Here is a 14,515-nt window from a genome sequence, read left to right on the forward strand (position 1 = left end):
ATATCATGAACAATTTTCTCCGGAAACGCCAAACAGTAGCTATATTTTTTGATCTGGAGAGAGCCTACGATACCTGTTGGAGGACAGGCATCCTCCGCACACTGTTCTCTTGGGGCTTTCGAGGTCGGCTGTCCCTTTTTCTTCACGAATTTATGGCAGAGCGCACATTTAGGGTGCGTGTGAACACTACTCTCTCCCGTACTTTCTCCGAAGAAAACGGGGTACCGCAGGGCTCAGTGCTGAGTGTTGTACTGTTTGCCATTGCCATCAATCCAATTATGGATTGTCTCCTTCCTGATGTCTCGGGCTCCGTCTTTGTGGACGATTTTGCGATCTACTACAGCTCTCAACGGACCAGCCTTCTTGAACGACGTCTTCAAGGATGTCTCGATTGCCTCCACTCTTGGAGCATCGAAACCGGCTTCCGTTTTTCTCCCAGTAAGACCGTTTGTGTTAATTTTTGGTGACGTAAGGAGTTTCTTCCGCCCTCCTTACATCTAGGTCCTGTCAACCTTCCGTTTTCAGACGTCGCTAAATTCTTGGGTCTTATGTTTGACAGAAAACTGTGCTGGTCCTGCCACGTTTCCTATCTTTCGGCTCGCTGTCTGCGATCCCTCAACACCCTCCGTGTCCTGAATGGTACCTCCTGGGGAGCGGACCGAGAGGTCCTTCTCTGCCTCTATCGCGCCTTAGTGCGCTCGAAATTGGACTATGGAAGCATAGTCTACTCCTCTGCTCGGCCGTCTATCCTTCGGCGTCTTGACTGTATCCACCACAGTGGATTACGTTTAGTGTCTGGAGCTTTTTACACCAGCCCTGTGGAAAGCCTTTATGCTGAGACTGCTGAACCTCCGCTGTCCATTCGGCGAGCAGTCCTTCTGAGTCGTTATGCTAGCCATCTGTCTTCCATGCCTGCTAATCCAGCCCATGAACTTTTTTTTTTTTCGACGCCTCCTTTGATGTAGGGTATGCAGGCCGCCCCTCCTCCCTACTACCACCGGGAGTCCGCTTCCGTCAACTGCTCCATTCTCTTTCCTTCCGCTTTCCTAAAACCTTCTTGACAACTTGGGGTACAGCACCGCCTTGGCTCCGTCCCCGGATCTGCCTGCTCTGTGACCTTTGTCAATTTCCCAAGGATGGTACCCCTTCACTTGTTTATCGTCGGGCATTTGCTGCTCTATGTGCACAAATGACGGACGCCACATTTATTTACACCGACGGCTCGAAAACATCGTTAGGTGTAGGGAGTGCCTATATTGTTTGCGACACCCCAAATCACTTTCGGCTTCCTGACCAGTGTTCGGTTTATACTGTGGAGCTTTACGCTGTTCTCCAGGCTGTCCACTACATCCGCCGCCATCAGCGGATACAGTACGTTATCTGCTCAGATTCTCTCAGCTCTCTCCTCAGTCTCCAAGCTCTTTATCCTGTGCACCCTCTGGTCCACCGGATTCAGGACTGTCTGCGCTTGCTCCACCTGGGGGGCGTCTCGGTGGCGTTCCTCTGGCTCCCGGGACACGTTGGTATCGGTGGAAATGAGGCGGCCGATATTGCAGCCAAGGCTGCAGTCTCTCTTCCTCGGCCAGCTATTCAATCGATTCCCTTCGCCGATCTACGGAGCGTTCTATGTCGACGTGTTGTTCATTTATGGCACACGCATTGGTCGACACTTCCCCATAATAAATTGCGGGACGTGAAAGCTCTTCCTTGTGCTTGGACCTCTTCCTCCCGAACACGTCGTCGGGAGGAGGTGATTTTTAACTCGACTCCGGATAGGGCACTGTCTTTTTAGCCATCGACATCCTTTAAGCGGCGATCCTCCCCCACTCTGTCCCCACTGCTCTCAGCTGTGGACGGTAAGACACCTTTTAATTGAGTGCCCCTATTTTAATCCGTTACGCTCCCGTCTACAGCTATCGCCTGATATATCGTCGATTTTAGCAGATGACACGCGCTCAGCCGACCACGTTCTCACATTTATTAGTGCCAGTGAAATGACGTCAGTCATTTGAAGTTTTTTTGGGGACAACCAACCCCTTTCTGTAGTGGATTTTTAAGCCTTCCTTCTGCTTTTAGTCTCTCCAATTTTATGACTTTCGTTCCCATTGCTGCTGGTTTTCAATTTTGGCTTTTTACTGTTTCCTAAGTCACGGACCGGGCGCTAATGACCATAGAAGTTTTGCGCCCTAAAAAAAAAAAAAAAAAAAAAAAAGATGAAGGGAGTTACAATGGGCAGTCCACTCTTTTCTGTGGTTGCAAATAGAGCAGAAGTCCTGATGTCATCCAAATGGAAATCTACCTGCTTTCTTCAGTACTGGATTACACGATTCTTGTCTGGCGCTAAGGAAGGGAAAAACTTCTTGAATTCTGTGCCTGTCTGAACTCCACAAATTGCAACATCAAATTCACTACGGAGACTGAAACAGAACGAAGACTACCATTCCTGAACGTCGTGGTCAACAGAAGAGCTGATGCCGTTCTGGGCTGCGGTGTGTATCAGAAGAAAACACACATTGACTTTTATTTGCATGCAGACAGCTGCCATCAACGTGTGCACAGAGGAATTGGGTACTAAAACCTCCAGTACTCAGGGTGTGCATCATCTGACCCAGAGAATCTGCCCCAGGAATTGTAACACCTCAGAACTGTGCCTTTTTTTTTTTTTTTTTTTTTAAAAAAGAAAAGGTTACACAGAGTAGCAGATGAGGCATGCTCTCCACCCCACCACTACAGTATGACCTGTGGAGATGGAAGAAGTCACGCAGGGAAGAGGTAGGCATTGTCTTTATAACGTACACCTGCACACTAATGGGAAAAATTGGACGTATACTGAAAAAGCAAACTGTCTTTTGACTGCCCAATGAAACTTGAACATTATTGCATAGTGTCAGAGATGACCTTGGTTTGTGGAAGATTGGAGTACATCGGAATGCAAGTCAATTAGGCAAGACTTGTAACAGACAAACAGTGTGCACCATTGAAGATCAATACCGAGAACACCAGCAGCACACTTTACTAATGTATCCCAAAAAGTTGGAGGTCACAGAGCACTGTCTGTCCAAGAATCGTTATGGAATATATTCATACCAGGATTTGAGCACAGGCTCTGAAATACTGGGACAACATTGTTAGTGGCCATCGAAATTCGCACCAGGGACAATCTCTCCAATGAGGACTGCAGCTATTATCTCAGCAAGGCTTGGGAACCAGCACTGGATCCAATTGAGAAGAAACTCAGCAGACACAATACTCTGGCACCTAGGGCTGACAGAGTAACTGCACTTATACTGCCATAGACCCTGACGCCATTACCTGTGCGGCTGTTGACATGTACCCTCAGGCATAGACTGTGTATAGAACGTGTTGCAGGGAAAGGGTATAAAAGTCAGATCGTGTGCTCAGATGAACTCTATTCATTAGAATATCTGATGATGATGTTGTTGTTGTTGTTGTTGTTTTTGTTGTTGTTGTTGATGATGATGATGATATGTCTGATGGCCAAAATATTGTGCCTGTTGGATGCTTGAACCAGGAGTAAACCTATGGACTGTTCAATCAACAAATGCATCTGGGGAAACAGAAGAATTGATTATTCCTTTTGCCATTCTGTCATGTTGCCATTGTGGCCATCACACTGCATTGATGATGTGCAGCCAACTAGCACATACACTTTACTTCACTGCCATGAATTAAATCTGTAGTGGAGGTTCATGTAACTGCATGCTACCACCTACAGCACTTAAAAGTGGCAAGTGTGCTTTTTTTTTTTTTTAAATGAGGTGATTAATATTTTGTTTGAACAGATTACTAAGTTAGCAAAAGGAACTGTTGCTTAATATTACTGAACAGGCAGCAGCTTTTTCAAAGTAGTGAATTTCCTGTAATTTTAAGCATGAGTATGCTTATAGTGAGTTTATAGCAGTTTAACAGTAGTTAAACAATAATGCAATTTGTTACAGTGTTTCACTTTTTAATGTACACTCCTTATCCCTGAACACTCTTCTTTGTTTGAATCTATGGAACACAGTCAGTGAATGAATGAATTGTTATAAATCATGGTGTTTGGGAGGAGTCTTTTGATGTTATGCTCCCATTAAATGAAGCTCATTGACTTTGTTATTCACCATTGCCTGTAGCTTTACTTTTGTACTATTTTCATAAATGTGGTTTTTGTATACAGTGTCTGTATGACTGTACTAAAGCTAATGCTTATATTCAGAAACACACTGTTGATCTAAACTTGTGCTGACAGAAAAGTAAATATTTGAAATGTGTCTGAATTGCTTCCTGTTTGTGTTATAAAAATATATAATCTTCTGATGATATAATTTTTATTATGTAGCAGTTGACTTTTTTTTGCAGATGCTGCATTCTAACACGCAGTTGCTTTTTAGGAGAGGGGTTAGGAAATGGAGAGTGAATATGAAGGTACCTGTGATCAGACAGAACTGAAAACATTGCTTAATGAATTGGAAGTGTCTTATAAAGTGAGTACTTATTAACATTATCATTCAGTATCATTCATGATTATTTTATTGGAAGTACTAATAATACTGCTGTATCAGTTGTATTGTGGTAAATCGAACAATCTTTGGGAAATATTGTGACTCATTGGGAAAGCAAATTTCTACAGAGTTAAGTTGATGGTGGAATCGCAACATTGTAACAAAGACCATATAGATTAGGTCATAAAAGAGATTTACCAAATTATTAAAATCACTTCACTGCATAACTACCACAGTGACACTGGTGCAGCAATCATAATAGAACCTTAGAACAGAAAAAACAGTCTTTGTTTCACAAAATAGTTTTATTTAATCTTAACATGCCACACATTTAACCTGTTCTGCTCACTGAATATGCCTCTTCACCTACGATAGATACCCCTTGCATGCTTTAGTAACTTTCTTTTTCCTGCTGTCATTACATTTTTCCATGTTGCTTCTAGGTGATGCAATGAAGTGTCAGCAGGGCTATTTGGCTATTACCTGCCAGTTCTTTGAAGCTCTTAATCATGTTTGACACTTTGGTTACAAGTAGGAAGAATTTTATCAGTGATGCAATGAAGTTCTATACTCTTAATTACATTTGATGCCTCTGTTATGATTAGCAAGAAGTTTTTATTGGTAAGCTCAGTTATGATGCAATATTCTATGAGTTGAAATTTATACCCCTCACTACCCACTGAAACACAAATGTGGCCCTGTGCTCCTAGTCCTGTCAGTGTATGTCTTCCTCTTGTTATTTTTAATTTACTCACTTATTATTGCCTTTGATAGCAATTTATCCTTACACTGGTTTATAATTTCCCCAGATTGTATGATGATGACTAAAACAGGTGAAATGCATCACATGTGAAGATGAAATAAACCTAACTTGTGCAACAAAGACTATTTTTCTGTTATTTACCAAATTACATATAATATATTTTGTTGTGGTCTTCAGTCCTAGGACTGGTTTGATGCAGCTCTCCATGCTACTCTATCCTGTGCAAGCCTCTTCATCTCCCAGTACCTACTGCAGCTACATCCTTCTGAATCTGCTTAGTGTATTCATCTCTTGGTCTCCCTCTACGATTTTTACCCTCCACACTACCCTCCAGTACTAAATTGGTGATCCCTTGATGCCTCAGAACATGTCCTACCAACCAATCCCTTCTTCTAGTCAAGTTGTGCCACAAATTTCTATTCTCCCCAATTCTATTCAATACCTCCTCACTAGTTAAGTGGTCTACCAATCTAATCTTCAGCATTCTTCTGTAGCACCACATTTCAAAAGCTTCTATTCTCTTCTTGTCTAAACTATTTATCGTCCACATTTCACTTCCATACATGGCTACACTCCATACAAACACTTTCAGAAACGACTTCCTGACACTTAAATCAATACTCGATTTAACTAATTTCTCTTCTTCAGAAACGCTTTCGTTGCCATTGCCAGTCTACATTTTATATCCTCTCTACTTCGACCATCATCAGTTATTTTGCTCCCCAAATAGCAAAACTCGTTTACTACTTTAAGTGTCTAATTTCCTAATCTAATTCCCTCAGGATCACCCGACTTAATTCGACTACATTCCATTATCCTCGTTTTGCTTTTGCTGATGTTCGTCTTATATCCTCCTTTCAAGACACTGTCCATTCCGTTCAGCTGCTCTTCCAAGTTCTTTGTTGTCTCTGACAGAATTACAATGTCATCGGCGAACCTCAAAGTTTTTATTTCTTCTTCATGGATTTTAGCACCTACTCTGAACTTTTCTTTCGTTTCCTTTACTGCTTGATCAATATACAGATTGAATAGCATCCGGGAGAGGCTACAACCGTGTTTCACTCCCTTCCCAACCACTGCTTCCCTTTCATGTCCCTCGACTCTTATAACTGCCATCTGCTTTCTGTACAAATTGTAAATAGCCTTTTGCACCTTGTATTTTACCCCTGCCACCTTCAGAATTTGAAAGAGAGTATTCCATTCAACATTGTCAAAAGGTTTCTGTAAATCTACAAATGCTAGAAAAGTCGGTTTGCCTTTCCTTAATCTTTCTTCTAAGATAAATCATAAGGTCAGTATTGCCTCACGTGTTCCAACATTTCTACGGAATCCAAACTGATCTTTCCCGAGGTCGGCTTCTACCAGTTTTTCCAGTTATCTGTAAAGAATTCGCGTTAGTATTTTGCAGCTGTGACTTATTAAACTGATAGTTTGATAATTTTCACATCTGTCAACACCTGCTTTCTTTGGGATTGGAATTATTATATTCTTCTTGAAGTCAAAGGAAATTTTGCTTGTCTCATACATCTTGCTCACCAGGTGGTAGAGTTTTGTCAGAACTGGCTCTCCCAAGGCTGTCAGTAGTTCTAGTGGAATGTTGTATACTCCCGGGGCCTTGTTTCGACTCAGGTCTTTCAGTGCTGTGTCAAACTCTTCACGCAGTATCATATCTCCCATTTCATCTTCATCTACATCCTCTTCCATTTCCATAATATTGTCCTCAAGAACATCGCCCCTGTATAGACCCTCTATATACTCCTTCCACGTTTCTGCTTTCCCTTCTTTGCTTAGAACTGGGTTTCCATCTGAGCTCTTGATATTCATGCAAGTGGTCCTCTTTTCTCCATTTTCCTGTAGGCAGTATCTATCTTACCCCTCATGAGATAAGCCTCTACATACTTACATTTGTCCTCTAGCCATCCCTGCTTAGCCATTTTGTACTGCCTGGCAATCTCATTTTTTAGACGTTTGTATGCCTTTTTGCCTGCTTCACCTGCTGCATTTTTGTATTTTCTCCTTTCATCAATTAAATTCAGTATCTCTTCTGTTACCCAAGGATTTCTACTAGCCCTCATCTTTTTACCTACTTGATCATCTGCTGCTTTCACTATTTAATTCCTCAAAGCTACCCATTCTTCATTTACTGTTTTTCTTTCCCCCATTCCTGTCAATTGTTCCCTTATGCTCTCCCGGAAACTCTGTACAACCTTTGGTTCTTTCAGTTTATCCAGGTCCCATCTCCTTAAATTCCCACCTTTTTGCAGTTTCTTTAGTTTTAATCTACATTTCCTAACCAATAGATCGTGGTCAGAGACTACATCTGCCCCTGGAAATGTCTTACAATTTAAAATCTGGTTCCTAAATCTCTGTCTTACCATTATATAATCTATATGAAACCTTTTAGTGTCTCCAGGGTTCTTCCATGTATACAACCTTCTTTGATGATTCTTGAACCAAGTGTTAGCTATGATTAAGTTATGCTCTGTGCAAAATTCTACCAGGCGGCTTCCTCTTTCATTTCTTAGCCCCAATCCATATTCACCTACTACGTTTCCTTGTCTTCCTTTTCCTACTGTCGAATTCCAGTCACCAATGACTATTAAATTTTCATCTCCCTTCACTACCTGAATAATTTCTTTATCATACATTTCATCAACTTCTTCATCATCTGCAGAGCTAGTTGGCATATAAACTTGTACTACTGTTGAAAGTGTGGGCTTCGTGTCTATCTTGGCCACAATAATGCGTTCACTATGCTGTTTGTAGTAGCTTACCCACACTCCTATTTTTTTAAATTTATTATTAAACCTACTCCTGCATTACCCCTATTTGATTTTGTATTTATAACCCTGTATTCACCTGACCAAAAGTCTTGTTCCTCCTGCCACAGAACTTCACTAATTCCCACTATATCTAACTTTAACGTATCCATTTCCCTTTTTAAATTTTCTAACCTACCTGCCCGATTAAGGGATCTGAAATTCCATGCTCCGATCCGGAGAATGCCAGTTTTATTTCTCCTGATAACGACGTCCTCTTGAGTAGTCCCTGCCCAGAGATCCGAATGGGGGACTATTTTACCTCCGGAATATTTTACCCAAGAGGACGCCATCGTCATTTAATAATACAGTAAAGCTGCATGCCCTCGAGAAAAATTACGGCTGTAGTTTCCCCTAGCTTTCAGCCGTTCACAGTACCAAATCAGCAAGGCTGTTTTGGTTAGTGTTACAGGCCAGATAAGCCAATCATCCAGACTGTTGCCCCTGCAACTACTGAAAAGGCTGCTGCCCCTCTTCAGGAACCACACATTTGTCTGGCCTCTCAACAGATACCCCTCCGTTGTGGTTGCACCTACGGTACAGCTGTCTGTATCGTTGAGGCACGCAAGCTTCCCCACCAACGGCAAGGTCCATGGTTCTTGGGGGGGGGATATGTATAATATATACCTAAAAAAATACAGTGTCTACTCACACACCATACATACTTTACTTTCAGTCCAAAATGCAAAGTCGCACGAGAAAACATTTACTATTTCAAATATTATTCCTTTTAGTGGAAGTCTTCAGCCAGTAATCACATTCATATTTATTTATCAACTGTTGGCCATGTACGTGATATGGGTTTTGTCAGGTATAAACATACCGTATTTACTCGAATCTAAGCCGCACGTGAAAAATGAGACTTGAAATCAAGGAAAAAAAAAATTTCCCGAATCTAAGCCGCACCTGAAATTTGAGACTCGAAATTCAAGGGGGAGAGAAAAGTTTTAGGCCACACCTCGAAATCAAAACAAAGTTGGTCCATTGTAATATGAGACACAATTTAGGTCGAATGAATGACAATACAGCTACAGTAGTGTGATTCGAGTCGTAAGCTTAGCAGTTAAGCTTTACCAGGTAGGCATTGCTATGCGTCAGGCGCTCCGTCCGTATTTATACGGGTACCCTTCCTTTTTCACGTGCTTCGTCGGGTTTGAATTGATTGCTTATTTTTCTTTGATCTGATAAGTGCGTTCTCTATGTTATAGGTGTTTACGTCACTCTAAGCTGAAAATGTATTATTGTACTGTGTCATGCATTGTTTATCGCATTCTGTTAATGAGTGTTAACGGCCTGTCGCTGCTCGCGGCATGGCTTGCTGTTGTGCGCGCAACCATGGCTTAAAAGAGGAATCTTCTCATTAGCGAAACAATGGCAAGAGACTGCTATTTGTTGTTACTTACACTGCTGCTTTCTTTGATAATGATCAACAAGAACCAAATAATAGACTGCGTATGATAGATGATGTTCGGAACTAGAGTTTAGCGAAAATTTTTCTCCGTTTGAAAATCTTTGCAGACGCCTCTTCAGTACATTACATTCTGCACAGGAATTAGTCATCATAGATTTAAAAATCTAGTCAATTGCCGTGCTTCATTTCTGACTGTGTCACTATTAGGCATAAGAATAATACGAATATAAACATGACATATGTATATTATTCCGCGTTTGCTGTTGTCTCACTCACTCTAGTTTCGTAGTTTACTAGGCAGACAGGATTTAAGGGGTTCCGAAACGCCCTATACTTGCAATGTTAAAATAACGCTTATAAATTACATCTTTCCTCACAAAGTATTTGAGGTAGGAAGTTGAACTTTTTACAGATTATTTATTGGAATATGGGCTACAACTTAACACAGGGATTTTACAAAATTTTAGTTCAGTTATTAAAGATGATTTTTTTTTTTTCAATTGTAATGAAAATTCACAACATTTTTTTGCAATTTTTTATTTATATATTAAAAAATATACAGTTTTTTGGAAAAAGGCTGTGTTAAATTATGCAGAAGGTACTGTGTAACATTTACTGAAAGTCTGAAACAAATATGTTTGGAAGATCCTTAGAAAACATGTAATTAGTATGAGAAAATAAAAGTTTTGGGAATTGAGCGACAAAGATTGGATTAACTTTTTAGTGCATTCCAGGTCCATAGGATGGATTATCTTCATCCTCTGCAAACTCCTCCTCCAGCTTCCTCTTGTTCCTCCTCCTGTTTACTCTTGCTTGTATCTCTAGACTCTTTACAGCCCTGTCTGCAGCCCGAAGGCGTTCCTTGTCTAAAGCAAGCATCGCTCGTTGTTGTGTTCGTAGATTTTGCTACCATTTTCTTCAGTTGCAGTTACTGCAACACTGTTCCAAAAGGTGGTCATGTATGAACACTTATCACATTTCAGTTGTATTTCACTAGCAAGTCCTATGTGCTTTATTATGGAGAGTTCCAGACCAACTTCACTACAATGAATACATCTTACACAGTTTGAAAAAATTCCTTTGAGAACCGACATATCAACTATTTCATTCACATCCGATTCGCCCATAAAACATTCATAGTTTTCACTCATTGAACCAAGCTTCTTCTGTGAAGTATTTTCTTTCCCACTTTGACTGCTATGGGCAGGTGCACTTGAGAGGTTAGGTTCACTCACTTGGTTATCGTCTTTATTGTTTACAGTAATAACACATACCTTTGGCTTTCCAACATTTCTCCTTTTCTTAAAAGCCTTCAGAGGATTTCTAATAACTTTACTTTTACTCATTATTATACTTCAACAAAACAGAGACTCAAGAAACAGAATTAATTACGAATATTTTCGAGATAACGACAGAGTAAATAAACATAAAACAATCGACAATCACACCAGCGGTATATATTGAACCATCACAGATTAGCCACAACACATACTTTATCTCACATCACTAAAATGTACCTGATGAACACGGACGTTAATAATAACACCATTTGACAGCAGTTTAACAGCGCCACAGTGGGTCACGCCCATGTAGAACACATTTCAAAAAAAATTTAAAAATAGTTGTAGTCTTCGGAATTGAATAAATTATATATCTATTAAAAGGTAATAGTCTGCAGATTCAGAAAACGCAAAAAAGTAAAACTTGAACTTTCCATGATTTTGAGCCTTTCCAGAGCCCCTTAAATGAGATAGCAGCAAACACGAAAGAATACATGGCAAAATGTTTATATTCATATTATTCTTATGGTGCAGAGAATACTGCATGTGATTCACAATTCATAAAATTCCTGTTAGCAACGATCTCTTCTCACAGGTTGAAAAAAATTCAGAACGTGGAGTTGGCCATGTTGATAAACATCCCAAACAGTCTTTCCAGTCGGATTTCCGTAGTACATTGAAATGCTGCTACATTCGAAGATGAACAATACGGAATTTGTATTTACTATATTGGATAATGTATGAAAAATGCGGTGGTCGAAACTCGGGGCAGAGAAAACGCTCATCTTCCACCTTTTTTAATTTATTTACTGATGCAGAGGTTTTGGCGCCAGTATTTATCTTTGTGCCTGCAAAGCATGCCTGTATAGCACTACATATATTCAACGGCAGAAGTTTGTTGTGGCAGCACCTACCAACATTTTTCAGAACTTCCGCTTACTTTGCACTCGATTCTAAGCCGCAGGCGGTTTTTTGGATTACAAAAACCGGAAAAAAGTGCGGCTTAGATTCGAGTAGATACAGTAATAAGTAGATACACTGATCAGTCAAAACATTATGACCACCTGCTTAACAGCATATTTGTCCATCTTTGAAAGGGAATACATCACTGTGACATCACAGTCAAGGAAGACATCAAGAATGAAGGGTTGCAGGTGTTTTGCAGCTGTCTGCATGTCTTCAAGTACCACTGCAGGTCCCATGCAAGTGCAGGCAGAGGAGAATGTCTCCCATAGTTTGCATACGTGGGGCACTGCACATTTCGAGTTGCTGTTCAGCTCAATGACGATGTTTGTGGACATGATCATCAACCTAGTGTAGCAAAAATGTGATCCACCCAAAGAGCTGACATGTTTCCATTGATCAGTGGTTAAATTCTGATGGTCTTCTGCCCACTGCAATCACAATTTACGATGTTGTTGGGTCAACATGTGGACATGTAGGTGTGGTCTGCTGTGGAGCTCCATGTCCAACAAAGTGTGATGAATGGTGTTCTCCGAAACACTTGTGTGTGCCCCAGCATTGTACTCTTTCAGCAGGGATGCCGCAGATCACAATCTATGCTACTTTACAGAGCAGACAAGCCTCCAAAACCCATGTTCTCTGAAGAGTCGTGGACGTCCAGCCATTTAACACCTAGTGGTAGTTTCACCATCCTTCTACCTCTTTCTGTAGATACTCATGACGTGAACATTTGACCAGTTTCGCCATTTTTGAGATACTTGTCCACAGGCTCTACTGAATATAAGGGGCGTTCAAAAAGAAACAAGCCAGAGACATAATTACAGAAACCACTACCTGTATGGTAGAATTATTGACTCTGGCTGTTGAGACACTTGTCCCACTGTGATAGAAGGCAGTGAATGGCTGTCTCAGAAAATTCCCGGGGCTATGAAGTTAACCAGTTCAGCAAGTATGGCTGGACATTGTCATCCGAGGTGAATCGTTTGCCCCTCAGAGACTTTTTAAGGGGACCAAAAGATGCCCCCCTTCTGATTCACTTCCTGCAGCACGGGACATCAGCAAATGCCTGGCATTACTTGCAAACCCTGACCACCCTTGGCCAAGCGATCAAATCAAAATGACCAGGTAATCTCACCCATTGGGTCATTCTGCTCCATGACAATGCAAAGCCTCATACGGCCAACACAGTTGTGGCACTCATGCAGAAATTCAAATGGGAGCCTCTCAGCCACCCTCCATACAGTCCGAATCTCTCTCTCTCTCTGTGATACGCCATGTTTGGTACACTTAAAAAGGCTCTGAGGGGCAAACGATCCACCTTGGACGATGACGTCCAGCTGTACATGCAGAACTGGTTAACATCGCAGCCCCAGGAATTTTATGAGACAGCCATTCACCGCCTTGTGTCACAGTGGGACAAGTGTCTCAACAGCCAGGCTCAATACTCTGACATGCAGGTACTGGTTCCTGTAATTATGCCTCTGGCTCATTTCTTTTTGAATGCTCGTTATAAAAATCTGCCCTTTGTCAAAGTCACTTTCTCAATCAATTTCCCCATATGCAGTCCATATCTTTGCTAGGGTGATCCCCTGTCTGTGTCTGCTCCACTTATATACTTTTGTTATTGCATCACTTGCCTGCAATGCCACCAGGCGGCACGTAGTGTCGCGATGGGCAGTGCTCATTGTGTTTAGGCCGATTAGTGTACATTTAGCTATATAGATAAACAACAAGTATATATAATAACTAGTGCAATAAATGATATTAACTAGGTAGAGAAATCAAAGGAATAAAAATATGTAACACAGTATACTGCTTATATTAATATATAGAGCTTCCCATTTAAGTAAAGAAAATTGTTAGGAGGCCTACTGGTGGTAATTACTACCTATTATTTTACATTTCATTTAAATAATCTTTATGTGGATAGTAACTTTTTTGGAGGATATACTTTAACAATTTTTTGAAGCTGTCCAATTCTGATGCTTCTTTTAATATCTTTAGGTAATTTATTATATAATTTTAAGCTCTGATATTGAATATCATTTTGTTTTTTCTTTTTAGGTGCAGGCATTCACTGGTTCTTGTGTTTGTGTATAGAGCTGCCTGTGGCACATTGATTTATGGTTGTTACTGATATGCATTAGCATTTGAAAATATAATCACAGGGGACAGTCAAGATTCCAAGCTCTTCAAATAATTCCAGGCAGTGAGCCTGTTTGTTCTTTTTCATTATTATTCTGAGACGCAGCTTTTGTAATTAGAAAAAACTTTCAAAGTTTTGTCTGTTTGTGCCCCAGAAAATTATACCTTGCCTAGTGATTAAGTGAACATATGCATAATAAATTACTTAGAGACAATTACAATTACACACCGATACTGGTAGTGTTAAAGCATAGCATACAGATGGAATTCTTTTTGCTATTCTTGTTGTATGTTCTCTCCACTTCAGTTGGCTATCTGTAGCCATTCCTAAAATTTTTGTGTTATTTACACAGCTTACTAGGTCACCAGTTTGATTTTATTTACTATTGTTATTATTTTTGTTTGTATAGAAATTTATTCTGTTTGTCTTCTGTATGGTAAGTGTGATGTTATTCCATGACGACCTGTCATCGTGTCATCGGCTTTGCACAGCAGTAATTCTGGAGACTTAACTGTGATTTCTACGTTGCTGTCATGAACAAATGGAAATTTGTCTCCCTGCATGACTCTTTCTGAGTAGACATTAATACAGACCAAAAATAAAGCTGAGGGCAATATACACCCCTGTG

The 14,515-nt window shown here is 40.6% G+C and overlaps 1 protein-coding gene across 3 annotated transcripts in view; it reads left to right on the forward strand.

Moving 5' to 3' along the window:
• The window catches only part of LOC126462641 (uncharacterized), a 199,791-nt gene that overhangs the window by 25,165 nt on the left and 160,111 nt on the right, over positions 1–14,515 (forward strand). For all 3 annotated transcript variants that reach the window (XM_050096089.1, XM_050096088.1, XM_050096090.1), the window contains exon 2: positions 4,363–4,487. In XM_050096089.1, the coding sequence (XP_049952046.1) occupies positions 4,410–4,487 (78 nt within the window). In that variant the 5' untranslated portion in view covers positions 4,363–4,409. The remainder of the gene's footprint in view (positions 1–4,362; positions 4,488–14,515) is intronic.

Source organism: Schistocerca serialis, chromosome 1, assembly GCF_023864345.2.
Source record: "Schistocerca serialis cubense isolate TAMUIC-IGC-003099 chromosome 1, iqSchSeri2.2, whole genome shotgun sequence".
Classification (NCBI taxonomy): domain Eukaryota; kingdom Metazoa; phylum Arthropoda; class Insecta; order Orthoptera; family Acrididae; genus Schistocerca; species Schistocerca serialis.